This window comes from Carassius carassius, chromosome 11, assembly GCF_963082965.1.
Source record: "Carassius carassius chromosome 11, fCarCar2.1, whole genome shotgun sequence".
NCBI lineage: Eukaryota > Metazoa > Chordata > Actinopteri > Cypriniformes > Cyprinidae > Carassius > Carassius carassius.
This window is the reverse complement of record NC_081765.1, coordinates 1,209,078-1,227,788: the sequence shown is the minus strand read 5'-3', so window position 1 is coordinate 1,227,788 and position 18,711 is coordinate 1,209,078. Positions and strand designations below refer to the sequence as shown.

The window sequence follows — 18,711 nt, the reverse complement described above, 5'->3', positions numbered from 1 at the left end:
CCGAGGCGGTGCCCGATGCCGTTCCGGAGGCCGAGGCGGTGCCCGATGCCGTTCCGGAGGCCGAGGCGGTGGCCGATGCCGTTCCGGAGGCCGAGGCGGTGCCCGATGCCGAGGCGGTGCCGATGCCGAGGCGGTGCCCGATGCTGTTCCGGAGGCCGAGGCGGTGCCGGATGCTGTTCCGGAGGCCGAGGCGGTGCCGGATGCTTTTCCGGAGGCCGAGGCGGTGCCGGATGCTTTTCCGGAGGCCGAGGCGGTGCCCGATGCTGTTCCGGAGGCCAAGGCGGTGCCCGATGCCGAGGCAGTGTCCGTTGCTATTCTGGAGGCCGAGGCGGTGCCCGAGGCGGTGCCCGAGGCCGTTCCCGATGCGGTGCTCGAGGCCGCTCCCGATGCGGTGCCCGAGACCGTGACCGAGGCAGTGCCCGAGTCCGTTCCAGAGGCAGTGCCCGAAGCCGAGGCATCTCACGTCTCCACAGGCAGTCCAGAGTCGAGTCAGGTTCCAGTTGACCCTCCAGAGTCGAGTCAGATGTTTGTGGACCCTCCAGAGTCAGGGTTAGTCACCGTTGACCCTCCAGAGTCAGGGCTAGTCACCGATGACCCTCCAGAGTCAGGGCTAGTCACCGATGACCTTCCAGAGCCAGGGCTAGGTACCATGGACTTTCCAGAGACAAGGCTAGTCATCGTGGACCTTTCTGAGTCAGGTCAAGTCACTGGGTGGCCTTCTGCTCCGCCCTGTTGGACTCCGGCATCGACCACAGGGGCGTGGTGGTCATCTGCTCCGCCCTGGGGGACTCTGGCATCGACCACGAGGACGTGGTGGTCCTCTGCTCCGTCCTGGGGGGCTTCAGCTCTGACCACGCGGACATGGTGGTCTTCTGCTCCGCCCTGGGGGACTCTGGCGTCAACCACGAGGCGGTGGTGGTCCTCTGCTCCGCCCTGGGGGGCTTCCGCTCTGACCACGCGGACATGGTGGTCTTCTGCTCCGCCCTGGGGGCGCTTGCCCTGACTACCCGGTTGTGGTGGTCTTCTGCTCCGCCCTGGGGGGCTTCATGTTTTCTTTTCCTGTGGTTTTTGTGTTAATTTCTGTCCCTGTTCCTTTCTGTTAGTCTGGCCCTCCGTCCCTCCCCCTGAACCTCCTCCAGTCCTCCTCCCTCCTGGTCTTCCTGTTTTGTGTTTACATTCTGGTGCCTGTTCCCCATGTTTTTCTCTTCTGGCCCTCCGTCCCTCCCCCTGAGCCTCCACCTGTCCGCCTCCCTCCTGGTCTCTGTTTTGTTTCTGTCTTGGAGCGTCTGGGAGCCGCTCTGTAGAGGGGGGGTACTGTCACAGTGTCTGGGTTGTGTTCCCTGGGTTTTCATTAGGTGTCCTCCTTTTCCACGGTGTCTGTCACCTTACCACTTCCTGTTCCCTTATTTGGTCACCTTCCTCCTTGTTTGAGTTAATTGATTGTTCACCACCTGTCTCCTGTTTCCCCATTATCCTTTTGTGTATTTATACCCGGTCTGTCTGAGTCTGTGACACGGAGTCCTTGTTTAATGTCCTATGATTATTCATGTCCGTCAATTCAGTCTTGCCCTTGCCTTGTCTTCGTGTCTTGTTTATGTATGTTTGGATATTCTGGTTTTGACCCTGCCTGGACTGTTTACCCTTGTGGATTACCCTTTAATAAAAGACTTACCTGCAATTGGTTCCCTCTCCGTGTTTGCTGTAACACCGAACGTGACACTAACACCGCATAGACAAATGTTTGTTCTAACGCTTTCGCCCTAAAATCGCGAGATTTCTTGACTTCGCCGTGTTTAATGGACGCTAGATCTCATCACGCCGCAGCGAACTGTAAACCACACACTTTCTTATCGCATTACGCTAAGAAACTGCACATGGTTAAAGCTATTTAACCATAACACCGTTGTCTCCGATGCTCGAAGTTTTCACCGCTTACATCCAACCCGCTAGCCTAAACCTGTAACTCTATCATAATTATTTAAAATAACTATAAACTTCATGCGTGACACCTATGTAACTGACTAAAAATAATATGTATGCTAAACAAACATTTGCGGTGGTGAAAAAATGAAGTGAATTAATAGATGTCAGAAACTGCTCGCCTAGTGTTTTCTTAAAGAAGAACGGGTTATTTAGACGTGACAAAGCGCAGTTCCAGTTTAATGTAAAGTGGAAATGTTGAAACAAGCACGACGAGTAAAATGTGAACGTGGTCATCGGCTATATGAACAAGAGCTCTAGATGTAGAGGCGATATTTTTATGCTGTAAAATTCCTATGAACAGGCAGTGTATGTTTGACCGCAGTCAGAGAAAACTCTTCATCAGAAAACTGCAAAACAACGTGTCAACAGATCGGTCGACTATCTCTGGTAAAAATAAATAAATAAATAAAATTATACATGTTTACAAGTCACACATTGACAATTTTTTGTCTTATGTGCTCATTACAGCTAAAATCACTGAATTATGAAATGCAAAAGTGTGTACGGCATTTTTCTATAACCGTTACAAAAGTGAGAACATCGTAGTTCTCAAATGTGATTGTATTACAACGGTAGCCCATCTAACAAATCTGTCAGAAGTGGAGAAAAAAATGTTTAGCACATAAACACGTACACCAGAGATGTTGCTTTATTTGAATCAAAGAAGATGGCCGTAGGAACTGATAGCATTCTTTAATGTCGTCGTGTTGTGTTTTGTCAAAATAATAAAAAAGTTCAGGCAAATGTTTAATAATTTTTCTTAAATGAATAGAATGCGCTCGCCCCGCTCTCTTTCCCACGCGAGAGTTAGCATGAGCTTACAGGAGTCTTAAAACAAAATGTGAATTGTGTCATCTGCTATCTGAACACGATGACTAAATCTAACGGAGTAATAAAAATATCATTTACAAATCAACATTTAAAAAAAATATTTTAACAATTGTATTCTGAATTCTATATGTGTTGTAAACGTTAGTTTTCTTGCTATACTCTCTTTCTTAGCGATTTGGTCGCTTGAATACACGAAAGGCTATGGATAAAATGTATCTCAACAAGAGCGTGGAAACTTTAACACGCTCAAACTTAAACGAGTGTGCAGCTTTCGGTGGAACCGTTTGATTTGTTTAGGTTGTAATAGTTTTAAGTGTAAAACAGCTAGTCTTCATTTTTGCGTCGATGCTTCATGCGATCACACTTTTTGGACAGGCACAAAGTTGCGCTAAAAGAAATATCTCGAAGAGAAAAACTGTAACTTAATTTCTTAATTTTCATTTAATCCTATTACGATGACGCCGCACAAAGATCGCATAAAAACGTACGGTCCAACAAACAAATTGTGAACGGCCGTCCAAAATCTTGATACGGCTAAATCTTGAGGTGTAAGAAAAATGTCATTTACAAAACATTGTGATTCTTAGATGTGAAACACCCTTTACATAATCTGTTGACGTGCAAAAATAGTCATAAATGTTTTAGCACGGCTATTTACACAAATAGATTGAGAACTGTATATTGTGTCACTTGCGTAGAAAATTAATTACCGGTTTATCTGGGTCAAAAGGAAATGATGATAATAGTTGAAACATCCTTAGCTCGTACATTTCTTTCATTTTGAAAATCACAGCCGCTTTAATTTTTTTTTTTTAGTGAACCATTAAACATTACACGATGCCTACAAAATAGTCAAAGCGTATGTTTTCTGTTCTAGGTAAGAACATTTACACCGAGTGTTATAGGCCGGGTAAATAACTTGAAAATAGTATTTCTGTCGAATGAGAAACGTTCAGTCGTACATTTAAAAAGTTTTCTGATGTAGAAATTATGTTTCTGCCAAACACATCCAAAGAGAGTGTAAGAAAAGCACTCGGGTGCATAAATTATATGAAGAGACGATGCCGGTCATCGGGTTATTTAAAAAATAAGACGATAGACGCTGTGCCTTGCTTTAGTGACACACAATGTGTTTAAACACGTTTCAAATTTTAGGTGTAATTATTTTACTGACTTTAAGCAAAATGTATATTTGTCATTTTACAGTACGCATACAATCTACAGGATAGAAGGATGCGGATACAGTAAAATACAACTAAAAACTTTAAGAAAAGTTAACTTTCATTACACTGGTGTAAAGTGATCTTACAGTAAATGAAAAGCACTACCAAAAAAGGCTGAAGGCCAAACAACTGATAGAAAACACACGTTGGGGGAATACTGCCGGTTAAATATATTGTTTTAAATAAAGAATATAATATGGATAGTAAGGATACTTTTAATATAAAATATATAAAATAGAACTACAGCCGTTAGATGTACATATTTTTTTATTTTTGCTTTTAAATGGAGGTATTTTGGGACGGCTAAACAGAGGGCCTGCAAAAAAAATTTATTTCCTGCTCTGTGTCTGAAAGTACCGTAGATATGTGAAAGGTTAAAGACCGTGGCAAAACACAGTTCTCAAATTACATCTCTAGGATGCTTGGGTATATTTTTAGTGATGACTAAAACTATTGTAAATGTTTTGTTTTATATTGTTTGTGAATGTATAATGTGTTTATATTCATTAAAAGAAGAAAATAAGACTTGGAGATGAATGAATGTATGAGAGGGAGAGAGAGAGAGAGGGGTACAAGAGATGCTAGGGGCTGAGCAACCGTAATTCATAGATGCACCCAACAGAAAACTGTCAAAAACATGCTACTCCCGCATGAGATACGGTGGTTTTAATTAACAATGGGTTTAAAGATATTATGATTTTGTAGTAAATTCCGACGAGTGTGCACTGTGGCGTGCAAACACAGGGACCTTCAGCTCTCTAAAAATGTAGAGTCGGTTTCAGTATATATATATTTTTTTATAAACGTTTCATTTATAACCTTTTTTAAAAGAACACAATGTTTTTCAACCTTAGTTAAATTGCTTTAGATTATGTATATTATATAAATTATAGAATGTTTTATATATAAATGTGAAATAACTGAAATGTTTTAACCTTTAATTGCTTTAGATTATGTATATTATGGAATGTTTTATATATAAATGTGAAATAACTGAATGTCACATATATGAAATAACTAAAATAATTTTTTTTTCAACCTTTAATTGTTTTAGATTATATAAATTATACTGAATGTCACATATATAAATGTGAAACAACCGATCCCATTTATATACTGCTCAGGAATGTAATGGGAGTGGGACACACACACACACACACACTCACACACACACATAACCGTATAACTGGCACAAAGTTCAAACAGCTTCTGTCAAAACCACATGATCGATGCGTGGGGAGTGTTTCCTATACTGTAAAAACTACCCGTTCAAAAAATATAATTTAGAACTAACTAGGGCAATAGGGTAAAACCTTCTATCAAAACCACATGATCGATGCGTGGGAAGGGTCATAGGTTAACCCATGAACTCATTCCGGAAGTTCAACCCATCCATCATAAGGTTTCCGGAAGTTCAACCTGTCAAAAGTCAAAGGTAAAGCTTGACAGAAGGTATATTATAATTACTACTACTCACACAATCTCTGCATTTTTTGTTTGGGCGATGAGTATGCAAGCGATGTCCTTGAGGGGATGAAAAAGCATTTTCCGATGAAAAAGCTCCGCACTCGTTCTTTCTCCCGATGAGGTAGCTGATCTGAGCCGCACCACAGATCTCACTCTCCATGATACTAAGCAGGTGCCTCTGCCATGGGCAGGCTATGGTAGTAATATAGAGACATCTGTGGGTGAACCTGGCAGATATCGGGAAGAAAGAAAGGGCTTTCTTCTTAAAGCTCCAGATTTTGCCTTCTGAACTTTTCGGTACTTTCATTGAGACGGTAGTCGAGAAGTTCAGGGAGGCGAAGGTGCACTCAGTGGCCTTAAAATCCTTCATTCTACGAAGTTCCAGGTCTGAGCCCAAACATCAGAGGGGTCCTGATCCATCTCGGTCTGAGGACAAGAGATGGGCACAGAAGGTTAGTGTCACGACTTACACTCCTTGGCCACCTTCGGGTAGTGGTAGGAGGAATCACCAGGTCAAAGGAATGTAGGCAAGGCCCAAGAGATGTGATCTGGACAAGGCATCAGTGCTTTTGAGTATCTTGAGTATCTACTCATTCCCTTTAGAGGTTTTACATCTGCCATTATCTTCCCCTTCCTAATTCTGCTATAATTACCAACCATCTACCTGACCGAGGTTTTGGTTGGTCCTATAGCTTCATAGTGACCACCTTGCCTATACTAGACTAACTGAGACTTGTCATGACACTTGTATACTGTTGTTGTTCTCTTGTTGACCTGACTGCTTCTATTGTTCTCATTTGTAAGTCGCTTTGGATAAAAGCGTCTGCTAAATGATTAAATATAAATGTAAATGTAAAAAGTGGGGTGTTGTTCAAAAACTAACAACTGCTTACCGTCCCCAGACTAACCTTACTGAGTGGGTTAACAGAAATCTGAAGACAATGATTGCCTCATATGTTGGAGACAATCACAAATTATGGGACAGATGGCTTCCTGAATTCAGGTTTGCCCTCAATACTGCCTTTCATGAAAGCACTGGATTCACTCCTGCGGAAATAGCACTAAGAAGGAGACTTAAAGGCCCAATGGAGCGTGCGTTCCAGAGACCGCCAGATCCTAGTCACCCTGCCTATTCCACACTTGACAAGCAAAGTGAACTTCTTAACATTGTCAAGTGTAATGTGGAACGAGTTCAGGCAAAACAGAAGAAATACTATGACCAGCGTCGAAAACCAGCTTATTTCCAGGAAGGAGATGTGGTTTGGGTACTGGCTCATACCCTATCCAGAGTTGAGGAAGGTGTAATGGCTAAATTATCTGCCAAGTGGAAAGGTCCGGCCAGGGTTAAGAAAAAGTTGGGACCTGTAAACTATGCAGTTGTTTTTATCTCAGACCCTGATAAATGTGACACCTATCATGTACAAAATCTTAAAATTTGCCATGGTTATGACAAATTTTCCTCTGAGCGTAGGGGTTTGTAACAGCTTTAACCCTGTTACCTTGGCGGTTTTATTTTTCCACACCATTAGGGGGCGCTGATAATCTTTATTGATGAGTGTTTAGCCAGGTACTATACCTGAAGAAGTAGGCAAGCATGTGGATAGAGGAAGCAATGGCTTCCTTGGGCTATTCCGTTTGACTTTATAAGGTCCTATGATTCAGGAATGTGCTTCCTTTTTGGTCAATCAGTAAGTAGTATGTTTTTTTTTCTTCCAAATATTACTAAATCCAGAGTGTACATGTATGTAATGTATAACTATGATATGGAGTGCGTTGAGCATTGGGCTATTCATGTTAATTGTGAATGTGTCGTCTGTTTAGATGGACCTTTTTATTTCTGTGCTTTCTTACATGGGTGAAAGTACTTGCTTCAGCTAACTTTCTGCTTTATGGTTGAGAGTTTGGATTGTGACGCCTGGACATTTAACGTGAGCACTAGAGAGTTTGGATTGCCCTTGTGGAAGACAGGAGGACACTTTTTCCTGTCTGCAACATTGGGACTATCAAATTAAAAGTGTGGACTTTTGCAAGGACATTTCATCCATTACCAAGCTTTGTCGGCTTCACCATCAGCTAAGTTTAATCATTCACTTTCCTTTTCTTGTTTGACGACTGATGTAACTGATTTTTTTCTTGTTTTCTACCTTGTTTATTATTTTGTTTTGTTTATTTTTTGTATTATGTAAATGTTTGAGATTTTGGGTTCGTGAATATAGATAAGCGTAAAAGCTTGGGTCTGATTTTTCTGAAATATATCTGGGTAAACCAAAGCAAACTAGTCTTTTTATCTTTACCTAAGTTAATATCAAGCCTTGCCATGTCTACTCTGATATATAACTTAAGTCCAAAAAAGGGAAGGGTTATAAGGCATTATAATAAATGTATAATGAATTATAAAAAAAACTTATAATATGTTGTATCATCTCATGAATAATCATAAAAACAGTTTTAATATATTATAATATTTACTTATTTGTGCTTATAGCTTTTAAGAGTATGATGATTTATAATGCAATGAACACACTACATCTACTTTTACAATTTATTATATATGTCATAATTATAATGTATTGTTAGTCTCATATCTTGTCATTTTTCTGATGCTACTTAAAGCTGTCAAATACCATTTATTAGTAATAATAATAATAATAATACATTTTCTCAAGCAACCATAAGATCAGATGAATGTGTATACATTTGCTTTGAACCATTTTTATTGTAATATCAATTTGATTTTTTTGATGGTACCATTTAGACAGCTGTTGATAAGTAACTCTGCAAGTACATATCAGTTAGCGGTCATTAGATTATTAGTATGTCTGCTACTGTAAATATATTCTAACACTTTATTTTGATGGTCAACCAACAGATAAACTCATTATAAGTGTCTTTGTATGTCAAAGTTGCTTACAGTTGATTGATTAAGGGGACCATCAAAGTAAAATGTAACCAAATAAAACATTGAATGTTTTTCAGTTGGAGTATTAAGCTCACATCAGTTAATTAACATTAGCTCCACAGGAAACACTCAAATAACACTCAACATCTTACCACTCACAAGCTGTAGTAAGATACTGTACAGATCTTAAATAATGTCAATTATACTGTAAATGAAGTCGATTTCATATGGTGTTCACTGTATGTTATAAATAATCATACTCTTATAACCACAAATATGTAAATATTATGATATATTATAATTGTTGTTATGATTATTCATGTTTTAATATAATATATTAGAAGTTTTTTTATAATGCATTATGAATTCATTATAATGCCTTAAGAATACCATTATAATGTATTATAAATACAGGCTTTCATGTTAATTGGGATGTACAAAGAAAGCTTGGGATCCTGTGTACGGAGAGATTCATACATCTGATTTTTTCAAAAAAGCTTTGTCCGTGCACAATGTTTTAGTATGAATTCAACGCAAGTTTTTGTACATGAGGCCCCAGGACAGCTTGCCATCACTTATGGAAAAATGAATTATAATTATGTCAGGACATCGGTCACTGAACTAATTCTCAAGAGACAGTTGGTCATGACTCATGAAGCAAGACAACGACCCCAAGTCTCAAGTTTTGGGGCTTTTTACAAATGTTTTGTAAAGGTCTAGTCAAAGTCCATACCTTAATGCAATATAAACTGTGTGGAAGGAGCTGAAGCAAGTAGTTCATATGAGAAAACCCACCAACATCACAGAGCTGAAGTGGTTCTGTACTGAGGACTGGTCTAAAACTCCTTCAAGATGTTGTGCAGGACTGTTCAGCAGTAACAAGAAACATTACCTGCAGTTATTTTTGCAAAAGAGGGTCAGACCAGATACTGAAGGGAAAGATTTACATACTTTTGCCACTCACAAATATGTAACATAGGATAATTGTTCTCAATAAATAAATGGCAAAGCAAATATTTTTGCCACTTTTGTTTGTTTGGGGTTTGGGTTCTCTTTGTCTATTTCAGGACTAATGTTTTGAGTCATATTTATGCACAAATATAGAAAATTCTAAAGGGTTCACAAATTATCAAGAAGCACTATACATTTTTAGTGTTTTATTTATTTATTTTTTGTAAATAACCAATTGTTTCACTAGATATGACCCATGTTCTTCGGCTGGAATCGTGTAGAGCCCTTTGAAGCTGCATTGAAACTACAATTTGGACCTTCAACCCATTGACCACACAACGATTCGACCAGACTGCGAGAACACACACTTGATTACAGATTAACAGGACGTCATTTCCTGTTTGTTGTTGGCGGCTGTACTGCGTTTGAGCTCCGTCACTATATTCTTTTTATCGACTATTTTTATCTTAAAAATAAATTTTATAAACCATCGATTCTGTTTATATAACGTGTGAATATATCCTCTATTGTATTCTACAACAAAAACAATCAGAGCACCTCGTTATCACTAGTTTTATTTTGATCTCCTGGGTCCGCTATTAGCTTATAGCCCGTTAGCATCAGCGGCGTGGTTGCTGCTAACTGCGCTTACATTGCTAATAATGCATTACCACACATTACCATTGCTGTACTCACTGTTACTTGCTTTAATGGTGGATGAATGTCTACCTTTGATTGCAGGTGAGGACAGCTCGAGGCCGTAGAGAAGCAGATTCGCGACCCGACACGTCCGTGCTACGTTAGCCGAAGGTAAAGTGCACACCCATTGTTTCCCTGGTGCTCGTGTTCTCGATGTTTCTGCGCAGATACCCGCGATCCTGAAGGCTGACGAGAGCCCCAGAGCGGTCGTGCTTCACGCCGGGGTTAACGACACCACGCTGCGGCTTCAGCAGCCTGATCGAGACGGTTCGCAGCACGACGGCCGGGGCGATGATCATCGTGTCAGGACCACTGCCCACGTATCGACGAGGACACGAAAAGTTCAGTAGACTTTTTGCCTTAAATGAATGGTTGTTGTCATGGTGTAAAGAACAGAAACTGGTATTTGTTAATAACTGGAATCTTTTCTGGGAGCGTCCTAGGCTGTTTCGCGCTGATGGATTACACCCCAGCAGAATCGGAGCGGAGCTGCTCTCTGACAACATCTCCAGGACACTTCGCTCCATGTGACTAGTAAGACAATTCTCAAATAACTATTATGATGAGTTTTGTTCCACCCGCTTAAATGATAAAAGTACTTGCGCTGAAAAATCTATTAAGACTGTGTCTGTTCCCCCAATAGTGAGGTCAAAATATAATATAGGATCTAGAAAAAATCTTATCGTAATTAAACCAGAAAAATGTAAAGTAAATGAACAAAAACAATCTTTAAAGTTTGGGCTCATAAATATTAGATCACTCACACCCAAAGCAGTTATTGTAAATGAAATGATCACAGAAAATAGTTTTGATGTACTCTGCTTGACTGAAACCTGGCTAAAACTAAATGATTATTTTGGTCTAAATGAGTCTACTCCACCGAACTACTGTTATAAGCATGAGCCCCGTCAGACTGGTCGTGGCGGAGGTGTTGCAACAATATATAGTGATATTCTCAATGTTACCCAGAAAACAGGATACAGGTTTGACTCTTTTGAAATACTTCTGCTAAATGTTACACTGTCAGACATGCAAAAGAAGTCTAATGTATCTCTTGCTCTGGCTACTGTGTATAGACCACCAGGGCCATATACAGAATTCCTAAAAGAATTCGCAGATTTCCTCTCAGACCTTCTAGTTACAGTTGATAAGGCGCTAATCATGGGAGATTTTAATATTCACGTTAATAATACAAATGATGCATTAGGACTTGCGTTTACTGACCTAATAAACTCCTTTGGAGTCAAGCAAAATGTCACCAGGCCCACTCATCATTTTAATCATACATTAGATTTAATTATATCGCATGGAATCGATCTTACTGCTATAGATATTGTACCTCATAGTGATGATATTACAGACCATTTCCTTGTATCGTGCATGCTGCGTATAACTGATATTAACTATATGTCTCAGCGTTACCGTCTGGGCAGAACTATTGTTCCAGCCACCAAAGACAGATTCGCAAATAACCTGCCTGATCTATCTCAACTGCTATTTGTACCCAAAAATACACATGAATTAGACAAAATTACTGACAACATGGGCACTATTTTCTCTAATACATTAGAAGCTGTTGCCCCCATCAAATTGAAAAAGGTTAGAGAAAAACGTACTGTGCCATGGTATAACAGTAATACTCACTCTCTCAAGAAAGTAACTCGTAGTCTTGAACGCAAATGGAGAAAAACTAACTTGGAAGTTTTTTAAATTGCATGGAAAAACAGTATGTCCAGCTATAGACAGGCTCTAAAAACTGCTAGGGCAGAGCATATCCACAAACTCATTGAAAATAGCCAAAACAATCCAAGGTTTTTATTTAGCACAGTGGCTAAATTAACAAATTACCAGACGCCACCTGATTCAAATATTCCACCAACGTTAAATAGTAATGACTTTATGAATTTCTTCACTGATAAAATAGATAACATTAGAAATACAATAGCGAATGTAGATTCTACAGCGTCTAACACTTCAGTTTCATCCATCGCACCCAAAGATAAACTGCAGTGCTTTACAAATATAGGACAGAAAGAGCTAAATAAACTTATCACTGTATCTAAACCAACAACATGTTTATTAGATCCTTTACCCACTAAATTACTGAAAGAGTTTTTACCTGTAGCCGAAGAACTGCTTCTCAATATTAACTCATTGTTATCTTTAGGTCCCAAAACCATTCAAGCTGGCGGTTATCAAGCCTCTTATTAAGAAATCAAAACTAGATCCTAGTGTACTGGCAAATTATAGGCCTATTTCAAATCTTCCATTTATGTCTAAAATTTTAGAAAAAGTTGTGTCTGCTCATTTGAGCTCCTTCCTGCACAAAAATGATCTGTATGAAGAATTTCAGTCAGGTTTCAGGCCCCACCATAGCACAGAAACTGCACTTGTTAAAATTACAAATTACTTGCTTCTTGCATCAGATCAAGGCTGGATCTCATTTCTAGTCTTACTTGATCTTAGTGCTGCGTTCGACACCATAGATCATGACATACTCATAGATCGATTACAAAACTATACAGGTATTCAAGGGCAGGCTCTAAGATGGTTTAGATCCTACCTGTCCGATCGCTACCATTTTGTTTACTTAAATGGGGTGTCATCTCATTTATCATCAGTAAAATATGGAGTGCCACAAGGATCCGTCCTAGGTCCCCTTCTATTTTCAATATACATGTTGCCCCTTGGTAATATTATTAGAAAATACGGGATTAGTTTCCACTGTTATGCTGATGATATTCAGCTATATATTTCAACGAGACCAGATGAAACTTCCCAATTATCTAAGCTAACAGAGTGTGTTAAAAATTTAAAAGATTGGATGACCAATAATTTTCTCCAATTAAATTCGGATAAGACCGATATTAATTATTGGACCAAAAAACTGCAGCTAGACGGATGTACTGTTACTTCCTCTACAGTCAGAAATCTGGGTGTTATATTAGACAGCAACTTGTCTTTTGAAAATCATATTTCTCATGTTACAAAAACTGCATTCTTCCATCTTAGAAACATTGCCAAGCTACGAAACATGTTATCTGTTTCTGATGCAGAAAAGCTAGTTCATGCATTCATGACCTCTAGACTGGACTATTGTAATGCACTTCTAGGTGGTTGTCCTGCTTCGTCAATAAACAAGCTACAGGTAGTCCAAAATGCAGCAGCTAGAGTCCTTACCAGGTCAAGAAAATATGATCATATTACCCCAATTTTACAGTCTCTGCACTGGCTACCTATTAAGTTCCGTATCAGTTACAAATTATCATTACTTACCTATAAGGCCCTAAATGGTTTAGCTCCTGCGTACCTAACTAGCCTTCTACCACGCTACAACCCATCACGCACCCTAAGGTCACAAAACGCTGAACTTTTGGTAGTTCCTAGGATAGCAAAGTCCACTAAAGGAGGTAGAGCTTTCTCACATTTGGCTCCCAAACTCTGGAATAGCCTTCCTGATAATGTTCGGGGTTCAGACACACTCTCTCTGTTTAAATCTAGATTAAAAACGCATCTCTTTCACCAAGCATTTGAATAAAGTATCTTAAATTGTGAATGTAGTTGTATCTGATCAAATGTGCATTTTTATTCATTAGCTTGGGTTAAACTAATTAATTTTACTTTGTTGGATCAGCAGCTATGCTAATGATGTCTCTATTTTGTTTCTATGGTTTTCCACGGGATTTACATCCCATGGTAACTAGGATTTACACAAGCTCCAGTCTGGATCCAGAACACCTGAGAAGAGATGATGCTGACCCTCAGAGGACCCCAGATGATCCTAACCCTGAATCAACAAACACAACTAACAAATATTGCTACAAGTGTGACTGCATCATATAATAATTATTAATTATTAATAATATTAATAATGTTCATCTGGCTGACTACGTCTTGTATTAATTTTTCTACAAATCCTGTCATACGTGCACAAACTGACAGTCACCACTTATAAGCTATTACTAAATATTGTAGAAACATAATTTTCTGTAAAGTTGCTTTGTAACGATTTGTATTGTAAAAAGCGCTATACAAATAAACTTGAATCGAATTGAATTGAACTTGTCAATTGTAGGAATGATTTCACAGTGATACGTGATAGAATAGTGTCTCGGAAGCTGACTAGAGAAGAAAAACAAATAGAGAACAATTAACGTTGTTAGCTGACTCTCCCGGCACACATTCTGTTTCACGGTGAAAAAAAAATGTATAGAAGGGAATATGGGTGATATGTTCTGCTTTCATGGGATGTTTGTGACTGCCAAGTTTCAGCTATAGAAGCACACAACATCCAATAAGTGACGCTTGCTCGCTCTCTTTGGCTACCAAAGGAGCCCTATCAAGAGTTGGAAATATCAAACATGTTTGATATTTACGATTTGAGTTTGGCGACACTCAATCTCGATCGGGAGCAGTTAAGTAATTGAATAACACCACACAGTAGAGGATTGTTTAGACAAAAAATATATTGTGACAAGCCGAATCGGGCCACACTTCCCCAATCGTTCGGGGGTGCAAATCGGGCTTAAAATCATCTAGTGTGTGGCCAGCCTAACACTGAACAGAAAGGAACTTAAAATACACAGACCAAACTACGATAATGACTAGACACACCTGAACTGAAAGACAAAATCAAATCAAAAACTGTTAACTAACAAGACAGAAACAAAAAGTATGAACTAACAGAAACTGTGATTAAGTCCCCTGGAAGCTAAGATTAAAAGAAACTCGAATATTTTAACGAAACTAAACAAAATGGTAACTTGACTATTCATGTACACCTTTTAAAGTGTTACCAACAAATACAGTATGTGTACATATACACACACATCCAGCCAACCCCCCCCACACACACATATATATATATAAATAAAATAAAATAAAATATATATAAATATATATAAATAACATTGTACAGATATATTGTTTTTTCCCAGCATTCTTTATTCATCTCACCTGAAACAAACACAATTATATATTTCTCATTGAAACTCATTGAACTGCATGAACAAATATACATTTCTATTAGTCCTATTCAGTATTGCAAGTCATGAACTGAAAGGCACCAAAATTCTGCCCCACCATGCAATGGACATAAACCCCTAGTGGTGGTGGGGAGTTTTCAAAAATAATCAGTCAAACCTTCTTGAAAATATAAAAATCTTTGTACTTTACTGTGTAAAGTTATATCATTAAAAACCTTCAAGAGTTTTAGCATAATTCAAAACAGTAATTGAATTTATCTGGGTAAAATAAAGCTCTGTGTCCATTCTCAGAATTCAAAATGTTTTATCTTCACAGTTGTATTTTTTTTTTTTGGCAGCTAATGATAAAATGCTAACATTTCCCCCCATTTTTATGCATTATTTAAAAATCTCTGGGGGTCTGAAGAGTAAACACACTGAGTAAAATATTTGCCTATTTCCTGAGTTTGTTTGTATGGCTTGCTAGTCCGAAGAAAATGTGTACAGAAGACCTTGAAATGAAATTGAACGATGGACAGATGGATGTCAATGATATAAAAATGAAGTCATCAGTGCAGAAAAAATAGAGAGAGAGAGGCAAAGATAAACATGTCAATATGCACTGTTCTGAACAGATGGCTGCTTTTCCAAATAATCACAGACTTCAAGGGCAGGCCTGAGGGAGCTCAGTCTCTTTCCCATGAGTCTCTGCTGTTAAGGTTTTGTTTACAAAAAGACAAACATTTTCTCATCTTCCTTTCACCCTTTCTCATGCTCACTAAAGAGAGGTCATGTTATCTCTGCAATTTTGGGGACTTCTATAACGCTTAATGTCTAATGCACATAAATGTATAACTTTATTCTGCTCTTTATCGCGTGCTAATGAATATGTCTATCAGTGTCTTTAGAGAATATATAAAGGTTCTTGAAAATTTTCTTTAATAAAAAAATATAGAAAAGATCCTAAATCCTACAAGTTTAGTTTTTTCTACTACTATTATTATTATTATTGTGTATTTAGACTAGTGAGGCACAAGGACATCTCAGCATCTTCTTGAAAATAGTTGAGGCAACATCCGTGACATGTTCAGAAGTCTGGTCCATCCTTCTTCAGGTTTTTGTAGTCTGTGTTAATGGCCACAAACTAAAGAAGGAAAAATAGAAAACATACAACATCGATTGTTTGGCAGGTGGAGACGGACAGTGATGTTATATGCATTTATTTAGCAGCATTTAGTTTTCATTATCCATTGTGCTGAGAAGACTCATGATCTGGGCAAGTCAGCCCACCTCATGTGCCTCAATTCAGACCATCAGGGAATTAACACAGGAAATACCAAAACATCCTGTTCTACACTAATGAAGCCGCATGGTTGAGAAGTGAAACGTTGTGAAATTCTTCAAATTTAGAACGACATTAAGATAAAGCCACATATATTCTTTTGAAATGATCTGTGAGTCTTATTTGGGCTTCTGTTTCTGATTCTGACACATCTATGAACAATCATCAGCTCCCTAGTTACCTAAAATGCAGCTGGGATTTAATGTTTGCAATAATAACGTGCTCGAGGAGAGAAAGGTGGTGTCCCCCGCTATTTCAATGCAACTAAAACCTGCTCTTTTTACATATAACAAGTATACAAATAAAAAAATAACAAATATAAAAAAAACAATAATAAAAATAACTTAAAATGTTAATAAATACATATTTACCACTGCTTATATGATGTCAACAGTGGGCTTAAATACCTTGTACTGGTAGCTTGGACTGAGCTTATTCCAGGGCTCAGGGTTGCTTGTCTTGTTCCAGCTGCAAAGATAAAACATCTCAAATAAACCTTTTTTTCTTTTATTTCTTTTCTTTAGTACTGGGACAAAATTGACTTCTAACTAAATAACTATAGAAATAAATCTTATTAAACATTTTCAGTGGCATTAATGTTTGGTTTTCTCCTGCTAACATTTTCTTACAAAATTAGTTTTTTTCTTGTCATTACTCAGTATGAGTCAACATTGTCAGATAAGATATAACAATGCATTAAATAATTATTATAAATATTGTCAAACCTAGTATTTATTTAAGTAAATGAATGAAGACTATATGATGGTTTTGAATTGTTTTTCCACTTATTGAGTTGTGAGACAGAAAACATTCTTGATGCTTTTGCTGTTGACAAAACAACTTGATTTGCATAGGATACATTTATTAAATGCAACTGTGGTTTAATTTTTAAGGTTTTTATGGAAATAGGACCAAATTAATGATCCAAAAATAAAAATATAAAACGTCCCAGTGTCTAAAGTTAGTTAATAAGCTTTACCCATTAATGAGATTTGTTTAATGTAATAATTTCCTTACGTGACATGAGGTCCTCTGGCAAGACGAAACAAATAAAGGAACGCTCCACCCATGCCCAGACAGATGAAGAAAAACTGTGGGATTAGCTGTGAAAGATGATATGATTTATTAATTGCTCTCTTTCAAAGTGCTGTAAAACAAAAAGTCCTTTGTGTAGTCATATCAGAAGTTTGAATAGAATTGTATTTTTCCTTTATTAGAAAAAAACAATAAAATCACTAGTGTCACAGATCCAGTTGTTCTATTTTCAAGCTTTCATGTTATGTTTTATTTTTAATATTTGAAGAGCATCCACAGTAGATAAGCATAATAATACTACACTTTTACTCAGTAATGTTTCAGTTGCTCAGTTGTTAAATAAAAAAAAAAAAAAAAAAAAAAGACATTAAATCCCACTGACCATGCAGTACTATTTAATTTATTTTATTATCCTGAGCACTCAAGGAGATATTTCTGCATTATTTCAAGGAACCTATTCAAAGTAGCTGATTGTTTATTAAATAAAAATAAATATTTTTAGAAAACAGGTTTAAAATACTCACTCCTGGATGTTTCTTGACCTGATCTCGGACTTTCCGCAGCATCTTTACTGGAGAATAAAGAGCAGAACTGTGTGTGTCTCTATGTGTGTTGCAACTGCTATGAAAGAGGGTGGGGATAAATGGGAGGTTGCTCAAGCTCAAGGAAAGAGGGAAAGATTAAGAGAGAGAAAGGGAGAGGGTGTGAAACCACAACACGTTTTTTTATTTAATTAGCAATTACATAGTGACACTTAGGGTGTGGTGTATTCACACCTGGAAAGTCTGCTAGTTCACTTGCTTTGGTCCAGACCAAATACAATGTTGATTTTTTTAGTCTGATCCGGTTTGCTTTTACACTGCCATTTTTTTGCAAGTGAAACAGAAATTGTAAACAAAACCACATGTGTGCCAAGATCATCCATTCATCGGACATAAATGATCAAGCAGGGAAAAACAGGAAGTGCAAAAACAGGTTTATCATGAGATATCCGTAGTTCAATTTTTATTCTTTTACTTATTTGATACTAACACAATATGAAAAAAATGTACATAATAGAAAAATCCAAAACAAAAACTCTTATTATATGTAATCCATAAAGAAGCATTTCTTTCTAAATGTGCATCCATTAATGAGATGGCGAGTCAGGATCATCAACTTTATTGTGACACCGACTCATAAAACACTAGTTTAGTAATACTGTAAATAATTCAAATATCTCCTTACTATTTTCCCCCTACATAGTCATGGTAATTTTTACGGCATGCTTTAGCCTATTTAGCACACTCATGTCATGTTACTGTGCACCATGGTCCC

The 18,711-nt window shown here is 38.0% G+C and overlaps 1 protein-coding gene across 1 annotated transcript; it reads right to left on the bottom strand.

The window, feature by feature from the left end:
* Positions 1-16,014: 16,014 nt before the first annotated feature.
* On the bottom strand, positions 16,015-18,014 carry ndufa4l2a (NDUFA4 mitochondrial complex associated like 2a). Its single transcript, XM_059561118.1, has 4 exons — positions 17,919-18,014; positions 17,377-17,462; positions 16,767-16,827; positions 16,015-16,161 (listed from the first exon to the last, which is right to left on the bottom strand). Exons 1-4 carry the CDS (start codon positions 17,958-17,960, stop codon positions 16,105-16,107), a joined length of 246 nt encoding a protein of 81 aa, XP_059417101.1. The 5' UTR covers positions 17,961-18,014; the 3' UTR covers positions 16,015-16,104.
* Between the last annotated feature and the right edge of the window lie 697 nt (positions 18,015-18,711).